Below are 23,356 nucleotides of genomic sequence, written 5' to 3' on the forward strand. Positions count from 1 at the left end.
TACCCCGGTGCCCATGCACCAAAAGGGGGAAGGGGCGTGCCCTAACCTTGCCAAGCAGGTTAGGTGACGTAAGAAGTGAGTTGGCAACGCCTCTACTAAACGGCAGCGTCCATTGCCAGCACCAAAACGGCGCTCCCGTGAATTTATATTTTCAATGTTTAAAAATATGCAAAATTTAAGGCGTCTTAGCTATATATATTTTATGAGAAAAGTGTTTTCTTGTTGAAGAAGAGAAAACACCATCTACAGCGTGGGTGGCGATTTTTTTTGTTTTTGGCGGAGGAGATGTTGATACAGCACTTGCCCCTCCTCTCCACCAAGCGACTCGTGCTGGCCTCCGCCTCCCCCCGCAGGTCTGAGCTTCTGCGGAGCCTGGTTCGTGCATTTCTTCCTCCCTCCCGTTTTATCCAAATCATTTTAAAATCACATTTCAAAATCATGCTTCATTTGATTTGTGTATGCATGTGCTCTTGCATAACCTTGCGTCACCCGTCTGTTACTGAACTCAACATATGTATGTGCATGTACTTCCATCCAAAGCATGCGTGTGCGCTTTCACGCATGCACGCTTTTACATGTCATGGCAGCGTCCATGGCGCCCATGTGTTTATAATTTTTTGCTTTTTTAAAATGAGGGTGGCGGTTAAGGGGGGGGGTTTCAATGACATGAACAGCACCAGGACAGCATGGGGAGCTTCATGGCAGCACAGGCAACTTTATGAGCACTATGGGCAGCTTCAGGGCTGGAACAGAATCTGTATGGAGCAGGCACAATCTGGTATGGGCAGGTACAGCAGTGGCTTGGGCCGTACAGCAGCTGCATTTACAAAAAAACAGGCCATACAGTGGCAGGGCTGGAAGGCAGGCTGTAGAATACAGACGGGGCTGGACTCTGGAGGATAAGTGGATGGAGCAGTATGATGCTGAAAGGGGGCTGGTATGGATGGGAGAGGCCCATGTGGGGGGCCAGCCTACAACACTCCCATGAATGGACACTTGGTGGGTGCCCATGTCCACTTGGAGAAGGGTCGAATACAGGGTGGCCCCACTTGTCTAGTCTTTTGACAATTGGTCATAGCCACATTAAAAGCTTTCACATACAATATAAAACACATATAAAAGTCATTATAATAAGTGAGGCTCCGTACTGCAAAACCCATATGAAACCATTTGTTAGTCCAAAACAGAATCAAGCACATGTACCTACGACTCACGAGGTCCTTGGCGTCCTCGTCTGTTTGGACATTTACATGCATATAAATCCAATGCTCAAAATGGAAAAAAATTTACACCCAAGCAAATTCAGGCATGCAAATCATTCCGAGGAAAACTTGGTTAATGCAAATGCATAGTTGATTGGACGATGTCCCATCTTCCAAGCTTGAACTCTAGTAAATCTTCAAGAAAGGGGTCAAGCATCATCTCCATATAGCTGCCTTGCTATAGTAGATGGCCTTCTACCTCTATAACTGTCTTGGTATAATAGGGTCTTTAGTTACTTCTATAGCTGTGGCCTGGAAATGTTATTTCTCTGTTAACAAAATCATTCTCATAGAGCTTATACAAAGGGTTACATTCCTAGTTTCCTGCATAAGGCATACACACCAAACTTTTGCATGATCATTTTGCATCTTTGTAATAGTGCAAGTTCATGACTCACATATCCAAGCTTACATGCATGCACAATTTGTTAAAAACCGGCACTGCATGCACATTCCTCCTTGGAAAACTTCTTAATGGCATACTTTCTTAGGCACATTTCGGCCTATAGCGGCTGCCCCCGCACAGGTAAAAGATTATCACTAAATGACATTTGGCTTGCATGCCTTGCAAATTGCAAAACATGGCACACACATGTCTCTTGTAGCTCTGTCAAACATTGCATACTTGTCTCTTGCAACCCTATTGCATCTTACCAGATCCTCTGTCTTGACATATTCATCAAGTGATTGGCCATTAAGCATCCATTAAGCATACACGGGACAACTTGTTCCCCGGCTTGAATTTTTGGCTCTCTCGGAGAGAGTTATCTTCCATATAAAGCTCTTTAACATACCCTCTTGGACTACTCATGCATTCAATGTCGATTTGATCCATTCTACCGTGCATCCTTAGAAACCATGACAAAGCTTTGATGTCTTTGGGAAGTCTATATCACAAAGCACAACTTCAAATTGTCTTATGAAAGAAAAGGTATAACATGCATTATTAAAAACTCCTGTTTAGCTGCTAATCAATGCTAGTCACACGACTTAATAGTTTAATCTGCAAATACAGCCAAACAAAGAACAAGCACCTCCTCGGCACCAGACTTCACCTTTCCCTCCTTTCCGAGTACCCATCTACTCTCTGTGCAGGAGAAGGGAAAGGGAAAGATAGGGGATTCCCACACGGCCTCACCTTCCTCCTCGTCCTCACCGGCATCTGGATCTACTGTTGCAACATTGCTCACCTGGGCCCAAAGGAAGGCAATGGTGACCAGCACTTCCACTTCCACAGAAACAGAGCAAGGTGAGCCTTCTTCCCCAATTCCCTAAACAATCGTGGATCATGCCTTCCTACAAGCCTTCAAAGATTTGCAGAATGTTCTGCCCATGGTGGATACTCCTCTTGCCACTCCACAACCACAGGTGCTAGCCCCGGAGGAGGAGCTCACAGTGGACTCCTGCAATGGAATCACTCTCCCTAGAAAAGCTGTTTCAACAGGTACCGCCCTCACATCTCTCTATGACCTCTTACATATGAGCCCAAGTGTGCGTCAGCAGTTCAGTTCCATGCTCCATCATATGGGAGGGAAGGGTATGACTGAATCGCTTAGTGGTGGGCGACCACCTGTCAAGGATGGGTGCATAGCAGGCATGGGCATAGGCCAGTCCGGCACCTCTCTTACAGATTATTGGAGTCCTCGCCTCACAGTGAACATCAATGGCATTCCACTCTCTAGTGCTATTGTGGATGGTGGGTCAGGAGTCAAGCTGATGTTGCCCGAATTTACTCTCTACAAGCTGTGGGTCCCCACATTACCAAGCTGGCCAACTTCTGTGTGCGGATGTGGCTGATTAGAGAGAGAGGTGACTCCCATTGGTCTGGTAGAAGGTGTCAAAGTGGTAATCCAAGGCACCACATTCCTCCTTGATTTTGTGGTGATCCAACTACTTGAGGTGAAGTTTGCTTACTCACTGCTCATCGGGAGACCATGGCTCAGGTGTACTGGTGTGCTGCATGACTGGGGATCTGATAGGCTTTGGATTCCCCAAGAGCATGCTGGAAGGAGGTCTGGAACATGGCGTGCGCAGTGCCAGGGTAGCAGACGTGCCAACAGGGTCCACTATTGGATTATCTTCTTGGCCCAAATAGGAAGAAGGTGTTGTTCTCTACAGTGAGGACATGGAGATCCTTGACTGGCCCCACATAGCAGGAGGCCTTGCTTGTCACACAGTGCAAGTTGGTCATGCCAAAGATCAAGGCTATTGAATGTACGGACAGCCGAACAATAATGGTCCTATGGAGGACAGTCACCTTATTCACGTGTCGCAAAAGGCCATGCCAAGGTTCTTGTTTTTCTCCACTCTTCCCTGAACCCTCTTCCACATTCTCTTTTTATTTATTTATTTATTTCTTCCTTTATTTATTTTTTCCCTCTCAAGTATTTATTTCACCTCACTTCTTCCGTGCCAAATTTATACCCCTTGTCCCCTGTGCACACTTGCTCATTCCCAAGCTCACCCTCTTTGTCGCAACCATGCCACTGGTAGCCAGCCATATTCACCTCGCCGGGCTAAACACAATCAGCCACACTCACTTGGCTGCACTGGACACCCATGGCCGGGCACCCCGCTGCACACACCCAAATTTGCCTCTCGAATGTCTTTTCACTACTTTGGCAAGGTGCCCGGCTAATTTTTAGTGGACCCTCCTGTTGGAGGGTTGGCGATTTCGAGCGTGTAATCTATGGCTAGAAGGTGCCTTGGATTATCCCATAAGTGGAAGCATGGGAAGTTGAAGAGCCATATATAGGCTAGAGTGGCACCTTGTCATAGTCATCTCCTCTAGCCGGTGTTCTGGGAGGCAGCTCATCGGGAGATGGGAGCCCGGTGGAGGGATGCTGCAGTGCCCGTTGGGGGTGTTCGTGGTGCTCAATGGTGATACGTCTTCTACGTGCGTTAGTCTTCCGCTACACATTCTGACATGGTATCAGAGCTCGGGCGTGTGTGGTCCTGGGCGACCCCCTCGTGTCTCGGTGGCTTGCGGAGCTCGAATCGAGGGAGGGTGTTGGAAGGTTGGCGATTTCGAGCGTGTGATCTATGGCTAGAAGGTGCCTTGGATTATCCCATAAGTGGAAGCATGGGAAGTTGAAGAGCCATATATAGGCTAGAGTGGCACCTTGTCATAGTCATCTCCTCTGGCGGTGTTTTGGGAGGCAGCTCACCGGGAGATGGGAGCTCGGTGGAGGGATGTTGCAGTGCCCGTTGGGGGTGTTCGTGGTGCTCGATGGTGATGCGTCCTTACGTGCGTTAGTCTTCCGTTGCACATTCTGACACCTCCCTCCCCCCAAAAAAGCCACCGTCCACTCATTTCTTCACCTTCCAAAAAAAAAGGTCCAAAAAGGTGTCACACCCATCACCACCTCAGCTTCTTCCTTTCTTGCTCTTTCATCCCCACCTCCTTCTCCCTCATTGTCTCTTTTATCCTTCTTTCTCATCGCCTCCCTTTCTTGTTTCTCATGCCCTTCCTCCTCCTCTCTCATCGCCTCCCTTCTCACTCATGGTCTGCTTCTTCCTCCTCTTTCATCGCCTCCCTTTCCCTTCTCTCTCATGGCCCCCAACCTCCTCCTCTCTTATCGCCCCTTCTCTCCTCTCTCATCGTTCCCTTTCCCCTTATCTATCATGGCCCCTTTCCCCTTCTTTCTCATCGTCTCCCTTTACCCTTCTCTCAGTATTTTCTACTCAGTATCATCTAGGAGTCTTACTTACAGTTCTTATAACTGTAAGATAGTCAGTTTATTGTACTTTTCAGTTTCATTTGGTTGTTCTCTGTGATGAGACACCAACTTTAGATGTACTCTCAGTTTTGGTCTCATAGGCCATTATGGCCTCTTAGAGATATTAATATATCATTTCATTTCTCATGGCTCCCCTCCTCCTTGCTCCTCGCTCATCGCCTCCCTTCCCCTTCTCTCTCATGGGTGCCTTCCTTTTTCTGTTTTGTTTTTTGAGCCGGGGTCAACTTGGCATAGACATGCCCCCTTAATCTCGAATGGCCAAACACTTTTGTCACTAGTTTTGACAGATAGCCCTTGTCGGGGTCTGATCGCTTATTTCCACTCCCTTAAGGTAGTTACCCAAGGAGACCCAAGAGTCTAGGTATGACAGCGACCAAGTACCCTGTGTGGGACTTGCTGTGAGGCTCACCCACTAAAAAGCCCTCATACCCGGTGGGCTTCCGAGAAGAAAATGCCTCACCCCTTGGGGGCGTTGCCCCCTTCCTCCTATCTCCTTGCCTCCCTTTCCCTTCTCTCTCATGGCCCCCAACGGTCAACCTCCTCTCTCATCGTCCCCTTTCCCCTTCTCTCTTAGGGCCCCTTTCTCCTCCTCTCTCATCGCCTCCCTGTTTCCTTTTCTCTCATGGCCAGCCGTGGTGCATTCCACCAACCCTCAGCCACCTGTTGCTTTCACACATCTGTAAACGGAAGGGCAGCTATACACGGAAAATCTTATCAATCATGAAAAATTGAAAACGCATAAGCATGCCAGACAAAAAGAGATGACAAATCTGCACAGTACACCACAATAGAGGCCAGAAGATGCTTCCAAATACAACTTCATGGGTGTCTAGGGATTCTCCACTGGCTAGCACCTATCGCTTCCAGTACAAGTATGAAAACAAGAAAACATAACATAAATTGAATTTGCTGACAATTCTCAGCACAAGTGAGCATTCCTGGCATCAAGCACATGCAGGACAACTATGGACAGCCCATAGCACTCCCACATCAGCCTGGGATGACTCAACATCATCATCTTCTTCCTGTCTGGTTCATAGAGCAAGTCGACCAGCCCTCAAAGGCTGTTTACAGGAGTCAACCAGCCCTCAATAGCCATAGAAGAAATCGACCAGCAGCTGCACACAAGCCAGAAGGTCTTTAAACAATAGAGGATCTGTTCCCAGCCCTTAAATCAGCTCTTCCTCCTGTTTATATGCCCTGGCCAGTAGCTTTTCAGACCTGTAAACAGTCGGCCAGCAGTAGAAGAATCTGCAAACACAATCGGCTAGCCTTCTATTGATAGCTGGTAGGTTTCAGTCGCGATAGATGGCTGCAGCAGGCTGTAAGACAGAGAGAAAACTAGTCGACCAGCTCCATGCACACTAGAAAAGCATGGGCCCCCCCCTCCAATCTGGAGTTTTTTTCTCAATAGTAGAGGCTTCCCGCCGGAAATAGCTCACTCGTGTGCTTTTTAGGTCCAGAAGGGGGCGCCTACTTGAAGGAGGCCCAAATATTGTCCAGTGCCTAACTTTTGGCCGCCACATGTATTAAATAAGTCCTCCTCAATGTGTACTCAGTGCTCACTTATAAGTGAGTGTGAACCTGCACCAATAATTATTAGCATGTGAACTCATAAAGCCGTAAATTGAGTTTTTGGGGATACTTACCGCCTGCAAAACACATGTAGACCACCTGTTAGTCCCAAACAGGTGTGCACATACACGTCCATAGGGTGCCCAAGCGTCCTCGGTCCCATGGACAACGTAGGCAGAAATCTTAGGCATTGTCCAGGCAAACAAGACAAGTCATTCAAAGATAAAATCAAAGTCATGCACACACATGAGTGCAGCGAGACTGTAAGAAACACCCATCTGCTCCGTTGTATCCGATAAAAAGTCCAGGGCTCATTATCCTTCTAGAACCTTCCCAGAACATAAATACAAAAGATCTCCAAGATAGCTAGTCCTAGAGAATTACATCATGTCAGGCTCCATGAGCCATACATGTACACCATGTCAGGCCCCACAAGCCACACATGTACTATCATGTCAGGCTACACCAGCCATACTTGTACTGTCATGTTAGGCTCCATATGCCACATAGACACACCATGTCAGGTTACACCAGCCATACATGTATGTCATGTCAGGCTCCACATGCCACACATGAATAGTAGAAAAAATATAAGCTGTAAGGAATTTTGTGACACATCTGCTCGCCTCCTCCATGCCACCTACGCCCCGTGGTCGCCACCTGGTCACCAACAGCAGATGGTCGCCACTTCTGTGCAACTTGGTTGCCCCTGTAATCGCCCCACTCCCTCCACGCCTCCCATCATCGCCTCACCCTCGGCCTCTCTAGTCACCCCTACCCCCCACCTTTGTATTCGCCCCTTCACCACGTTTCCCCCTGCAGGTTTTCTTCTCGCCCCTCCATCAACATCTACTTGCCCCCACCCCCCCCCAACCCCAACCCCAACCCCAACCACCCTAACCCCCCCCCCCCCCCCCCCCCTTGCAGGGCCCTTCTACTTTGTGCCCGGCTCTCCACAATCGACTTCCCCCCTCAGCCGATCCCAATACGCTTCCCCCTGTGCTGCAATTTCTTCCCCCTGATTTCTGCTGCTGTTTTCCAGGGTGTGCCATAGACTTTGACATGACGTGTGTTATTTTTAACTAGTGAAGCAGGGAACTTCTGCAGGGCAGTTAGGAGGGCAACAGGTGTCAATCGGATAGACAGCATAGGCTGGCTGCGTGTCAGTGCCAGTGTTGCCCTGATCAGGCGAACACAGCCCTAACAGGCAGCATCTTCCAGCCCTTCGTGGAGGTCCAGAACGAGCTGGGCAAGACGCATGCTGCATAGTCTCCATACTTTTTGCAGGAGCTGAGGAAAGAGGAGGCCATATTTCAACACAAATCAGGAAGAAGATTGGTGCTCAAATCAAAACTCTGCCAAGAAGCTTCAAACGGATGAGTTGGTTCTGGTTACTCATGTTCAGGTTACTGGTGATGCAACTCTATGTAGCTTTTCCTGCCACATTTAAGTAGCTTTTCTTCATGTGTATGAGATATTGATGGTTGTATGGAAAAATCTAATTCCAAAGTCAAGCATTTATGCATGAGCTGCTTGTAGGAGCCACGTGGTACATTTTCGGAACCAAGGGGGCGGAAGGTTCGCCCACTCTAGGAACATTTATATTCTTTCAATGTGCTGCTTCTTCTTCTTGGCTTCACTGAGGACAGTGAGCACTCTAGTGGTGGTGGGCCACCTGTAGCCACCAAGGTTGCCCAACATGCAAGTGGATTGGGACTTCCCAAGTCTACCGGAACTCCCTAGTGGTCGGGAACTCCAAAGTGGGTTGGGAACAGCGTCTAGTGGGAACTCCCAAGGGACGAAAGTGGACCAAAAAGAATCAATCATGCAGGAGGTCATTCAACAGCTACTTCAGTGGCATGCATCAACTTTAAATCCACCGCTAGTCACTGCTGGCGGTGTTCACTTACCGGATTCTCCAGGCTTACAAAAGGACTCTCCACAGTAGGGAGCGGGAGCTTGGGGAGCTTGCAGTTCTCTGTATTGAGCACTCCAGTTGTTTGAGTCATTGTTGTAATGTCTTGTGTTTTCCCATTTGGTTTCTAGTAGAGTCTATGTCAGACTATCTCACTCGACCACTGCTGCTGAGTGTGCTCGGTGCAATGAGTAGCCTTGTAAGAGTGATGTTGTACATCCACAATGCTGAAAATAGAGATATGTGCAGGGACACCCAATAGGGCCAAAATGGGCCGATCTCCCCTCCCGTTTTTCTCTCCTTTCCTTCTTCCTCTTCTTCCCCGGGCCTCCCTTTTGAGGTATTTTCATTACCCAAGGAGTCAATAAATAGGACTTCATATGCTCCCAATTATCAAGATACAAACAATATATTTAATGTATGATGAATATCCTTTTAAACCATAAATGTCTATACCCAAAGGTCTCTTCCTGTAGAGGGTACAGTTTTACTCCTCGCAATCTTCAAGATTTATCATAAGCTTGTTGGATAGCTAGAACACCATAACTTGTGTCAATACAATGTTGCAAACAACATAAACTTTAATTGGCACGATTCCATCTAAATAGCAAAGACACTAGCCGGTGCAATCCTGAAAAGTATCTCCAACAATGTACTTTAAATGCAGAGAGAACTTGTCTAACCTGTGTAGCAAATTTCCAAAGATAAAAACCTGGATTTGCTGGGCTGCAAACCATAGATGTTCAGCCCATCTAGATCACTTTTCAGGTACAAAAAGAGGCGCCCAACAGTAGGAATGCCTTCAACATCATCATGGGCTGCATGTACAAGATAGGTGCAGGTGCTTCAATATGGCCAGGAGATGCAGGTACGGCAGCATGATCAGCAGCCTCAGAACCAGGCCGGCCGGATGAACTCAGCAATAAACAGTAGGTATAAGGCTGTACATGAAAGAATGCTCAGCGGAAGATGGGAAAGTGGAAACGCAGGAGAAAGAAAGAAAGAAAGTTGTATTAACGTCTACAAAAGGCCAAAATGACCTATGAGACCACAAAAGGTTACATTATGTCCATGAAATACATCATCATGGGTACTAAAAATAAAAATCAAAGAAAGTAATAAGAGCTGAAATGTCAGATCTGATCCCAAAACAAAAAGTGTCCAGCTCTCACATCACCCTAAAATATCCCACATAGGACGCTGCAACATGGCACCCAATGTAGTAAAGCTGGGCTGGCGGGGGAAAGTCTTGTGGTGGTGGGAGATGATGGCTTTGATCCTCCTGTAGTGACGCGGGCGTGGGCGGGGACCACGAGGTCGAGAGCGTCGGGCTCTGCATAGCTCAAGGGGGGGGGGAGAGAGAGAGAGAGAGAAAGTTATATTAGCATCTACGGAAGACCCCAAGGGCCTATGAGTCCAAAAGTAATACAATGGTACCATGGATATACTGAGCCATGGAAAACTGAAAGAAAAAGTAAAATGAAAACATCTGAAAGTACATGTGATCAACAGATGATCCTAAGTAGAGTGAGATATGCTGTGATCAGCTAATGTCGATACCCGCCTTAGCAAGAACCGATCTGATAGTGGAGTGAATGTCAGGCTTTTGTGATGGGAGCATGACATGTTGGCGGAGAACCTTACGAATCCATCTCTGTGTGGTGGAGGGTCCTGATGCTCTGGGTCGGGGACGTCTGGCTCGTAGAATGGATTGAGCTCTCTCACTAAGAACTCGTCTGGGGTGTGGAGCTGGAGCGTGGGTACGGGTGGTGGGCTCTGATGTTGTAGTAGAGGAACTGTTGTGGGCAGTAGATTCCGATGTGGATGTCTGTACCACAAAGAAATCTGTGATGGCTCTCTGTGAGGTGTCCTGTCGGAGCCGGGGCTGTCTCTCAGCATGTTGCCTCAACACTACATCCCTATGTCGTCTGAGCTCCATCAAGTACATGCCCAAGCACCTCTGATCCTCAAACTGTATCACCCGTGTGAGTGGTCCGAATCCCTCTCGGAAGAGGCAATGGAATCTTCCCCGTGTCTCATAGTAAGCCGGGCAATTGAGCATATAATGGGCCTCATCCTCTACTGCTCTTGTGATGCATACTCTGCATGTCCTCTCCTCATTTGGGATATCCTCAGCTCTGCTAGTCTCTACTCTGAGGCGGTGGGAGGATACCTTGAGCTGGCCGATTGTGATACGCATGGCATGTGACATGTGTATTTGTATGTATCCTGGGATCTCAAAGAATCCATCCTTGGAGAGTCTTAAGAAGTGATCTTTGTAGAACTCACACTTCTTACCAATCTCTGACGGAGACACCCATGTTTGGTGTATGTGTAGCCCGAGTAGATCTAACCGGATGATCCTGTTGATCTCCTGACGTGAAAGATCAAGGTATGGGGAATCCAGGCTATACTGAAACGGGGGGAGACGATCCATCTGTATGTCATGAGCATTAAACCACTTGACTACCTCAGAGTACCATGCATGTGTCGGTAATGGTGGTGGTCGTGTCACTGAGGAGGAGGGCAGTCCAGCTTGTCTCAATCGCTGCCTCTCCCTCTTGCTGTATGATTGCATAGATGACTCTAGTGCTAGTCGTGGGAGGTGATCTCTGTCAAGCGTGTATACATGCTGTATATAAGTGACAATATAATTGCATAGATGACTCTAGTGCTAGTCGTGGGAGGCGATCTCTGTCAAGCGTGTATACATGCTGTATATAAGTGACAATATGAAAAAGGGCATGTGTAACCATTGGGGCCACCCCAAACTCTGCATGTAGAATGTCATGTGGTAGAGATGGCTTACTCCTGATCATGCATGACAACATCATCACCTGTAGCCTCTCTATGCTCCTCCAGTGATCCTTCCCTAGGCCTGCCCCCCAAAGGGCTGCACCATACATAGCCACTGGTCGTACTAGAGTATCAAAGAGCCAGCACTTAGTGTGGCGTTCTTGGAAATGTGCCTGGAAACACTGTCTCTCCATACGGGCTAGGGAGGCTGCCCCCTCGCAAGTCGGTCAGTGGTAGCTGTGGTCATGCAAAACAAAGGGCTTGTAAAAGTGACTCATGGATACACATACTTCTGCACAATCTCCACTGGGGCATCTCTGTATATGAAAGAAAATCGTGAGGCGACTGCATAAGATGTGTTGAAGACCATAACCTTGGTTTTGCCCAAATTGACCGTAAGGTCTCTGTCCCTGCAAAATCTGTCCAATGCATTTAAGTGTTTCTGTAAACCCTCGGCTGAATCTGAGATCAAGACAATGTCGTAAGCATATAGCAATATGGACACTACTGATGGACACCACCGTCTGAGCCAATGGTGAACCCCTACCTCCGAAACTATCCACAAATACTGCGATCTCATCAATGTATAGGCCAAAGAGTGTAGGTGAGAGTGGGCAGCCTTGCTTAACCCCAATAGTTCTACATATATCTCCCGAGAGAGAAATGAAATGATATATTAACGTCTTCAAAAGGCCAAAATGACCTATGAGACCAAAAAGGTTACAACAATTGGTGGATCTGATACAATGTCTGTGTAAGAAAAGCTAAAACAACTAAACAACTAACTGAAACTGAAACAACAACTATGGGGAAAAGCAAGGTACTAGGAGCTCCTAATGGATAACATCTGGGAAGGAAAACTCCAGCAACAAAGGTAAGCATCATATACATCACTATCCAAAGATGTCTCTCATTGGTCGATGGCGGATATCCTCAATGTTCTCCATGGTGAGTACTCTGACTGGACGTCTCCCATGCCGTGCTAGTATGGTCTTGATCCTTTGTTGTAGTCTCCGCCGGTGTCAAGATGGGCCTCTCATCTTGGGGCGCCTGGACCGCCCCAGCTCTATAGCCCGATCAATTAGTGTACCTCTGGTGCGGCTATACTCTGGGGCTAGCTGCAATGCCTGCTGGCCTGATTGCTCAATCTCTGGTCGAAAGAAGTTTGTAATCTGCCTTTGTCTCTGGCTCCATCTGGCACAACTGACAAATCCTGGCCTCAGCTGGTACTCCTCTGAATCTGCCAGTCTCAGTCTCTAGCTGGTGTGAGGATGTGCGCATCTGACCAATGCACACCGTACCCCATGAGAAAGATGAGTATCCATGTAGCTGGGTCTAATCACAAACCCATCCTCCGTGAGCTGGAGAGGATGATCTCTATAGAAAGCCATCTTCGTACCAAGCTCGTGTGTCGGTTGTATCCATGTCCTCCTAGTGTCCAGCAGAGTCAACTCCTGCCTGATAAGTCTGGTAATCTCTGCCCATGTGAGAGAGAGGGAGGGTGCATCCAGGGAGTACTGAAATGGAGGTAGCTTGTCCATACTAAAGCCATGCAGCTGGAACCAAGCTGTCATCTGTGCATACCAACATGATCTGTCTCCTTGTGATGCCAACTGTCGTGAAGACTCCAGGGCTAAGCGAGCATATCTTTCTCTAGGGAGAGCCCAAGTGCTATGTATAAAGGAGACTGATCGAGTGAGTGCCTCTACTACCAATGGGGGGGCAGCCATCTCTGCACGGATAATATCATGTGGTACGGAGGCCTTGGCCCTAATCATCCGCGAAATCATAGAAACCAAGGGCCTCTCCATACATCTCCATCCATCAGTGCTACCAGCTCTCGGCTGTGGTGATCCACTGAGGGTCCCTATATCTCCACTCCATACAGCATGGCTGAAGTGACCAAAGTGTCAAAGAGCCAGAGCTTTGTTCGAGGAATAACAGCGGAATCCATGTCCCTGCTAGCTGTGCTCCTCTGTCACCCTCCCGCTCTACATAGTCCGAAACCTCATCCACATACATCCCAAATAAGGTGGGAGAAAGAGGGCAGCCTTGTTTCACCCCAATAGTGGAGTGAACCATCTCATATATATAACCTGAGTAGTACGTACCTGCCCCACAACTGTCCTGTATAGAGCCATGATTCCCAAAATCAGCTCTGTGGGTGGGCACTCCCATCTCTTGTAGTCTGCGCATCAGTCTGGCTCTCGGTACTGTGTCAAAAGCTTTGCGGAAATCCACAAAGCAACAATAAATCGTCCTGCCATATGATCTTTCCTCCTCAATAATATCTCTGAGTGTCAAGATATGGTCAAGAGTGGAGAAACCTCTCCTGAACCCTGCCTAATGCAAGCGGAGCGAAGGGATTCACTAAAGGGAAGCCTGAGCGTAGCGATCATCTTTCACCGCTCTTCCAAGGATTCCCCCAACCAAGATTAGATCCTGTAGATAATCAATCTTAGGAGAAGCAGGCTGCTCCTCATTGGAACCCTCTGAGTCCATCTGCGCAAACTCTGTAACAAGAGTTGCCAAACGCTGTAAAGAAGCATCCTCTGGAAAGGTTAGCATCGAGATGTAAGGACTCTGTAGAAAAAATGGGCTCCATTTGCTCAAACTCCGTACCATGAGTCGCCCAATGCAGTACACAAGCACCCTCCATTGAGGTGGGGATCGCCAGATGTAAGGACTCCACATCCCCTCTGAAAAATGACGTCGTCGGATTGGTACAAGCCCCACCTGATTATGATCCAAATCCAGAAATCTCCGGAAGTACCACTGTGCTCTAGGCACGGCCAGCAACGAGAGATCCAAAGCATCCCACCGGGTTTGAAAGCCCATCCTCTAGGACAACCTTGCACGCCACATCAAACCAAATGCAGAACTAGTAGGTGGAAGGGCATCCTCAGAAGCATCACAAAGAGAGGCAGAGGTAGACTTCTCACAATGAGGGAGGGAAGCAAGAATATAAACTGTAGTGGTATCAAAGTCCTCATAAGCATTACTGAGAGCAGAAGATTCTTCCATAAATGGAATTGCCTCACATCGACGCGAGCCTTCATCATCAACCGTGCGTTAGCTCCGACATCATCTTTGCTTCTGCATTGGTCTTTCGCCTCATCTTCCGCTGCCACTACCACCTCGGAGTGCCTTTGCATCCACTGACGCGAGCCTTCGACATTGACCACCTCTCGGAGTGCTTTGTCTCACATCGACGCGAGCCTTCATCATCAACCATGTTCAACTCTGACATCATCTTTGCTTCTGCACTGGTCTTTCTACTCGGAGTCGCCTCACATCAGAGGGCTCTTGTACATACGTTCATTCACCATTATATATAGATTCACTCACCTATTTCATGCTGTGTTGTTTTGCTCTGATCTCTCGTACATCTGGTCCTTTTGTCCTTTTGCCCTCACATGGTATCAGAGCTATCATAAGCAAAGGGATTGAAGACCTCGAGAGCACATAGCATGGATCATCTTCTCGCACTCCTAGAGGACCAATTCTTCTCACTAGAAGTTGATTCTCCAAACTCTGATCTGGACCACATAGGGAATGGGACTTCTTACTCAGAGGAGAGCCCCGTTCAAGATCTCACCTTGGGAGACGATCAACCCATCTACATCAACTCACCTTCACCACCTTTGCCATCACGATTGCCCTCTCTGACTTTATCAGATTTTGTTTCCAAAGGGGGATACATTCCTTCTGCCAGTGTGTCAATGTGGGACCTTGGCATCACACCATTGGGACGGCAGCCCACTCTCTGCTTATCTTCACTATCGACACCACTTGGGACGGCAGCCCTCTTTGCTCTTCACCACCCCTCAGGTATGCAGCACCCTTGTCACCAGAGCCTGCACTCTTCAGGTCTTGCAGCACCCTTGTCACCAGAGCTTGCACCACTACACCACTCGGGACGGCAGCCCTCTGCTCTTCATCTACCACCTCAGGTACTGCAGCACCCTTGTCACCAGAGCGTGCATCACTTCATCTCCCGTTGCCACTACCACCTCGGAGTGCCTCTACATCCATTGATGTGAGCCTTTGACACCGACCACCTCTTGGAGTGCTTTGCCTCACATCGACGTGAGCCTTCATCATCAACCGTGCTTCAGCTCCCACATCATCTCTGCTTCTGCACTGGTCTTTCTACTCTCAGTCACCTCACATTAGAGGGCTCTTGTACATATGTTCATTCACCATTATATATAGATTCACTCACCTATTTCATACTGCGTTGTTTTTCTCTTGAGTGCTAGCTACACCACTAGAGATGGGAAACCCAGCCTAAAACGCTGTTGTCCAGCAAAAACTCTGCACTCGCCGCCAACAAAAGGCAAGGAACAGGTAGAAACCGGGTACTGTGTAGGCCAGGACCAAAAATGCAGGTATAGATGCTCCAAAATCAGCAAAACGCTGACTCAAATCAGCAAATCCAGCCTCGAAACTGCACTGCGATGAGAACACTGATGTAGATCTGCTCCAACTGCAAGTCAAAGCCACTAGAAGTCGTGGATGTCAAAAAATGCAGATCACCAGACTGGCGGACAGCTCTGAATGTGATGTGGGCTGAAAAAAAACGCTGAAGAAGAGGGAGCAACTAATGCTGCAAGTCACCGGCGCTCCAAAATCAGCAAAACACTGGCCACTATGTGAAGTCCATGACCAAAACTCAGGTGTAGACGCTCCAAAATCAGCAAAACGCTGGCCAAAATCAGCAATGCTGCCCCGCAACTGCTCCCAAGGTGAAAACGCTGATGGAAAATCCTCCTTACCCCGGAGTCGTGAATCTCCATAACGCTGATCTCACACATGCGGACAACACCCTTAGGTGATGTAGGTTGGAAATGTTGAAGGAAGAGGCTCTACCACCGCAACAGAATTGGGAGCTCTGATACCATGACCAAATGCACAGCGGAAGATGGGAAAGTGGAAACGCAGGGGAGAGAGAGAGAGATGTAGAAAACGTAGGAGTGTACCTACTCTCTGTACCAATCAAGAAGATGATGAAGATGGTGGAAGGCCTGAGCAAGAGGGGTAGGTACACCTCATAAGCGAGGGACTACACAAGCCAGAAACGCAGAGGCCAAGGAGGCATGCAAGTGGCGAATACAATGTGTGTGAGGGGGGGCAGGCCAGGCAATATATAGGTCCAAATAGAGGCTGCCGACCAGCTACACGACTGGGCATAAACAGCCCACAACTCCATAAAATGGGGGAAAAAAGGTGTGGGGTGAAACGTGACCAGCCCCTCATGCTAACATGGTCAGCCCTAGGGGCTCAAGGCTCAAGCAGGACACTAAAGAAGAGCCAGTAGCAAGGGATGATGATCTCTAACAGTACGGACATGTACAATCAGTAGTATGGACAGGTACGGTGCATGTACATGTGGATGGATAAGTATAGGTAGCAAGTACGATGCTGTACATAGCGTGGTAGGGTTGACGATTTGTTAAAAGCGCCTCTCTTTAATTATTTTTGAAGGCAGATTAAGGTTAGACATGCACCCTACATGTGGAGAAGGCCCATGGCCATGTGTTTGGGGCATGCAAAAGCTCACAACTTGCCCAAACATTAAAAATGTCCAAATACATGTGCCCATTGGTTATACTTGTTGACAACGCATGAATGAATGTGAATCCCTTTAAAAACCGAGGGGCCTTAATGTCCATCCCTTTAAATGAGTCTGAAAACTTTGAAATACAAGGGGCTCAACTTATAACTTGTCCACTTAAATTTTTGGAAATTGGGTGGAGGCCAAGTCTCGGGAGGTCACCCATCCTAGTTGTCTTCAACTTCATGCCAATGCGTACTTTACTGAAGTTGGTCTAGCCATCCAGACCCCAAAACCTTAAGGCATTGGAGGACCTCCGATCTATCCATTTTGTGGAAATCTCCTAGTGCTACGCTTTGGCATTACTTTTTTCAACACCCCCCCTTGGTGCCAACTTGTCCGCTTTTTCTTAGCTCAGAGGTTGAACTTGTCCATGTTTTAAAGGCTTAGAGGTTACACTTCAAAGAGGTTGAACTTCAACCAGTGGCTCTGATACCATGTTGGAAATTGAGTGGGGAGCCAAGTCCCAGGAGGTCACCCTGTTCATGCCAATGCACGCTCAATTGGAGGTTTCCACAAATTGGTCTAGCCATCTAGACCTCAAAACCTTAAGGCGTTGGAGGACCTCTGATCTATCCATTTTGTGGAAATCTCCTAGTGATGCTTTGGCACTGCTTTTCTGAGCATGGACAACCCTATAAAGCTTGTTTCCATGCTGAATCCTTTGTCAAATCCTCAGGGGTTGCTAGATGTGCCTCCCACGCGAGAGTTGGCCTCATATGCCGACTCAGCACCAACACCATTATCAACACCAACTTCAACACCAACATTGAACTAGTACGATCACTGAACTGCCAGTCCAGCTAATTTCTGTGAGCAGCATTCACAGGATCCATAGGCGGGGGCTGATGGCTCAAGCCACAGCTGAGCCTTCTTGATTTTCGTACTTGCTGGCTCTTTTTTGTTGTTGTTTCTTGTTGAGATCAAGAGCAAAGACTTTGTAGGGATTGTGTTTCGTTTCACTGGGTTACAAGAGTGTATATTTGCTCGAAATGATGAGATTTCATGTGCAAAATTTTTAAAGCAAGAGGTAGATGCTGCTGTATAACGAATTTGGGTTTTTTGACAGGGATTGAATGTGGAGGTGATACCATCGACCTTTGATGAAACCCTTGAAAAATCAACTTTTTCTTCAGCAGGGGGTAAGCAAACCTTCTTCAGAAGACCTTGCTTTATGTATATTTTAAAATATATACGCGCATGCATGTTCAGCAGGGGGTAAGCAAACATTTTTTAGAAGATCTTGCTTTATGTATGCTATAAATTATACATGCACACACTCATGCACATGCGGACACATGCATGCACACATGCTCGTACAAAAAAAGTAGGAACTTTATTTGAATTTAGATCAGCGTTTCAAGAAATAAATTAATGACTTAATGTAGGTATTTTAGGTTGCATTAATGCTTTTCCATGGCATAAAAGTATGTGTTTTTTAATGCAGAATATGCTGCAGAAACTGCTTTGCACAAAGCAATTGAAGTTTCTCGGCGCACTTTTGGGGTATCACCTCATTCTCATCTGTAAATGCCTGGTATCATGTCTTGCTTTCATTATCAGCATGCCCTGCCCGAGTAGCTATCTCACCATGCTGTGTAGAATGGGCATGGGTTTCAACCTGAACACCTAAATGTGTGTGTGTGTGTGTGTGTGTGTGTGTAAACCCATAATTTTTTAAAACTGGGAGGTACCAAGGTTGCCCTGTAATCAAGGAGGCATTTGCACTAGGGCGGTTCACTTTAAGAGAAGGTTCACATGATTTTTGCTTCTAATAACCAAGGTATCATGCCACTAAGCTTGATGTCTCATCATTTTCAATAATGAGGGTCTCGGATGGGTCAGGTTCAATTGATGACTTTTGTCTACCTTCTAGGTCGTGGGTTGTTCCCATCTGATTGAGCATCGGATTGCTCAGACGTTGGTCACATTGGGTTAGTCTGACCATACTCTTGGTGAGCAGGGTTGCCACTCTCAGAGGATTGCGTTGCTCCTTGTGCTGTGGCTCAGTTCAAAATTTGGTCTCTGAAGCTAGTAGAGGATGCATGTGGGATGGTGGAACTACGAGGTTGGAGGTCCTTTCTCGAATGGTTCCTCACCAATAAATAGCTTAACAATTGGATATACCATTAGTTTTTCATATGTAAAGACCTATGAACATATGATTATGGGGGTTGGTCCTTTTGTGACTGGAGGAGTTAACAACTACATTGAACAAACACTTTGGTACTAAGGAAGTAGGGTGAAAAAAAATAAGCACTCTGAATTCAGCTGCAAGTATTGGTCTAGCTTCTCTAAGGCTGGCTTTTAGAGGGAGGCTACATATGAGGGCACAGGGAAAAAAGCCACACTAAGAGATGTAATACCAAGTGATCCCATCCCTACATTTGGATAAGAAAGATCTGAGGCTCCAGATGTGCAGAGAAGCTGCCCCAGGCAGTCTTGCATGGCCTTGGAGGTTTTCTAGTTACGCTCCCAATGGCCGTGGATGTACAGATGAGGTTCCAGATGGAGCGGATTGACTTTATGGGAGAAGTTGTCGTCCCTTCAATGAATGAGAATTTGCCATCCCACTTTGCCATCCCACCATGGTCACACTCTCGACATTGCCGCCCACTTGTGGCAACTTCCCGCTATCCTGCTTTTGCTGTTCTTTAATGCGATCATCATCGATATACCTGCACTTTCATTTCTGCCTCTGTTTAGGATTTGTTGAGGTATCCTCAACCGCACAGAATGTTGGGAATCTTTGGCATTTTGTGTAACTTGCTGACTATGTGGAACCATGCATTAATTTGTAATTAATGCTAAGGCTGGCATATTCACGCTACTCAAATCACTTGCAAAAACACAATTGACAAGAGATGCAAATCCTAATCTATGTATATTCCAAAACATGAATTCGTATAATGATGGTCTTGGATCTTGACTGAGATCCAGTTCAAGCATGCCTATCCTCTGTGCATACAAAAGGTTCCTGGCTATCCTCCACTTGTGCATGCTCTAACGCACATGAGGGCGTCCAATCTTGCTACCCTTCAGCTTGCCTTCTTGATGATCCACAACGTGCGCTTGCCGCCTTGCTTCTGGTCTTGTAGATTCTGGGTAATGCCTTCAAATGACCCTTGACATCCTTTATATATGGACCTGATGGCAGGTCGGATTCAGATCACCCATCAGCTTTCAGGCCTAAAAATATCATCTGGAATGTCATTATACATGTTTAGAGTGTGCCCAACTTGTGTCTTATCATCCATTGGTGCACGTCTTGGGCATCTCTGGGGGTGCCTGTTGGACTATCCAAACCGCCCAAGTTGGACCATATCCTATCTTGCTTCTCAGGCAGCTGCAAGTGAGGTCCATGTCCACATGCTCGGCCGTTAACACATGCATGGAACATCCCCTTGTGCTTATCTTGGAGCATTGGGGCGTGCAATGCACCTTGCTCCATTTCTGTACTGGTTCTCTATAGGCTCTTCTCCACACACATGGTGGCTCCTGCCATTACCACCCGTAGTCTTGTCCATCTCCTTATACTTGGAGAGATTTAACATCTCAAAGTTTTGCTGGTCATTGGTCTCTTGCACCAATAATTGCATTTCGGAAATCAGTTCTGGCTTTGGCTGCTGGCAACCACATCTCGGGTGCCTACGCCTCTGCGGGGTCATGACTCTGTCATAGTGGCACTGAGGCGACGGCCCGAGCTAGATTTCTCGGTGAGGACCTGGTCGTGATGCTTCTCGATTTTGAGAAGGCATACGATCGAGTCGATTGGAGTTTCTTAGAGGGCACGATGCTTCGCCTGGGCTTTGAGCCAGTTTGGATTCGAGGAGTGGCGGCTCTATATTCCACAGCTCGTAGCCAGGTGCTGATGGCAGGAGGACGGGGGCCGAGTTTTGAGTTGACCAGATCAGTCCGTCAGGGGTGTCCTCTCGCCCCGTTTCTTTTTCTCTTCTTTGCTGAGGCTATGAGCATGTATCTGACGGCAGAGGAGGTTGGATTGAGAGGACTCCAGCTCCCAGTCCGGGGGGAGGACCTGCTCGATGTTGAGTTTGTTGATGACACGGGTTTATTTTTGCATGGCCAGGAGGCCAATCTTCAAAGGGCAGAGCAGTCGCTTCAGGTTTTTAGTGCAGCTTCGGGAGCATTGATCAATTGGCGCAAGACAGTGGCCTTTTGGATCAGTAGCGCTCCCACTCCGGCATGGAGCCCAGACCCGGGTTTTCGATGGATTCCTCCTGGCACAGCAGTGCGGTATTTGGGATGCCAGATTGGACTAGATTTGTCACCTGAGCAGCAGATTGCCCCGCTTCTTCTGAGCATTTGGAGGAAGCTTTTGTATTGGAGTTCAGCTCGGCTATCCTTGGCTGGGAAGGTGGTGGTGGCGAATCAGGTGCTTTTAGCGACCATGTGGTACATCACATCTTGATGGATTTTCTCGAGCTCTTGCATCAGCCAGGTACAGAGGCTGATCAGGAACTTTCTTTGGTCTGGGCGGGATGGTCAGCCAGCCCGAGCTAAGGTCGCTTGGGCAGTTATTACACTTCCGCTGGCCTAGGGAGGCTTGGGCATTATAGATCCAGTTGATCAGAGTAGAGCCTTATTGGGGAAGCTTATTGTTCGGGGGCTGCTTCCAGGCGCTGAGCCTTGGAAAGAGCTTCTTTTGCAGCGGCTGCAGGCTCGGGCTCCCCCAGCAGGGGGTACTTGGGCACCGGAGATACGATGGATCTTCATAGAGACGAGGAGGACAGGCCTCAGTAGAGGATGGGAGGACAGATTTGCCTTGAGCATCCTGCGAGCTTGGGAGTTGCTGAGACCGGGACTCTCTCAGAGACCTCCTTCTTGTGATGAGGAGCGGGCCAGACAACCGCTCATCTGGAGCCCAGCGGTTCGCACAGAGCAGGGTCATATGTTGGGTTCTCGGCCTCGTCTAGCTTGGGGACCATTGGCGGCAGGCCCAGCACGTAGTTTTGGAGACTGGCAGGCCTTATGCAGTCTCCCAGAGGCGATCCAAGTGGAGAGGTTGAGTCACTTCAGAGGGGGGCTGATTATGAGGGATGACATTCAGGAGGCACTCACAGAGGAGTGGTTCACGCCTCTCGAGCCAGTGGTCGCCGCTTCTCGGAAGTGGCATATTGACCTAGACCCTGCAGATGTGGACTCTGATTGGCGCATATGTCATACGTAGCTCGCCTCTTGGCCCGGCTCCAGTGGGACCCTGGCGAGTACGAGTGGCATGATCCTTATGCATCCCCCAAGGCCACAGAGATCACCTTTTTCCAGTATACTGTTCAGTTGGGGCGACATATTTTGACGGCGAGGAGGATGGTCTCTCCAGCTGCATTGGAGCATTGGCGGCTACAGGGACTCTCACGGGAGTTCCTGGAGGATTTTGGGACCAGGCTCTGGGCTAGTCGACAGGCATGCAGGATCTCGACTTTCCAGTGGTGGCTGGTCGCCCACCACAGGGGCTCTGCAGTTGGCACCTGGCTTGTCTACAGTGGTCTTTCGGCGGCCTGCGTCCGGTGCGGCCACCCTATGGAGACACAGAGACATTGCCTATGGGACTGTCCTTAGGCGCAGCAGATTTGGCTGCGGATGCTGCGCATTCTGGCCCCCCTCTCTCCAGAGGGTATGTATACGTGGGGTGCCGCTGCTTGGTCGACTTCGTCAGGGCCTGCTTTGGGCTATGAGATGGAGCAGGACAGCCAGGCCATCAGATTCATTAGGGGCCAGCCTCGTATGGTTCCTTCACCGGATTTCTCGTTCGCCGGCTGGACACATGAGAGGGATCTACGATGGGAGCTCCTCAGCAGCCTCACCATTTGGTTCACCTGGAGAGCCCGGTGCTTCAGGGCCTTTGAGGGGAGACTGAAGCCACCAGCAGAGACTGTTCGGGGGATTTGGCAGGAGTTGATCCACACCTTGCGAGGACAGTATGACCGCATACGGGGCGACTCGGATGAGGCGATCTTGCGGCGCCAGGCCTTTCACACCACTTGGCGCAGCGGCCCCTTCTATACCCTACACGTGGGTTCCCCCCGCTGGCACTACAGGCCACCTGTTTGGCTTTCCCCCCCTCCTATTGTATAATATAGCCTCTCAGTCTTTGTACTGATATTTGTACTTTTTTGCACCTAGGGAGAGTCTCCCTAGCTGCCTAGCTTGGATCTTTGCTCTATTTCCTTATGAGCAGGAGAGGATCTTTTGTAGCCCTACGGGCGTTTTTCTATAACTAATGAAAGGATCTTTTCTCGGGAAAAAAAAAAGGAAGGACATATGGTTTGGTACAGCCCTATTGCTGTTTGGGAAAGGGTTCGTAAAAGCGATCCTATTGGTAAAGGATTCGACAAGTTGTACTTTGTACTCATATTTGATCAAGTAAAGAAATACCGCAAGGGGCGCCACTGCGTTTTGGGGCCAATCGGTGTCCTTGTACTATTTGCAGGAG

General features: G+C 48.3%; 1 protein-coding gene across 1 annotated transcript in view; it reads left to right on the forward strand.

The window, feature by feature from the left end:
• The first annotated feature begins 209 nt into the window (after positions 1–209).
• The window catches only part of LOC147633332 (uncharacterized), a 61,854-nt gene continuing 38,707 nt past the window's right edge, over positions 210–23,356 (forward strand). The window contains exons 1-3 of the mRNA XM_086805838.1: positions 210–375; positions 17,975–18,047; positions 18,353–18,411. Coding sequence (XP_086661964.1) covers positions 286–375; positions 17,975–18,047; positions 18,353–18,411 — 222 coding nt within the window. The 5' untranslated portion in view covers positions 210–285. The remainder of the gene's footprint in view (positions 376–17,974; positions 18,048–18,352; positions 18,412–23,356) is intronic.

Source organism: Cibotium barometz, chromosome 12 (genome assembly GCF_041138505.1).
Source record: "Cibotium barometz isolate CiBa-2024 chromosome 12, ASM4113850v1, whole genome shotgun sequence".
Classification (NCBI taxonomy): Eukaryota; Viridiplantae; Streptophyta; class Polypodiopsida; order Cyatheales; family Cibotiaceae; genus Cibotium; species Cibotium barometz.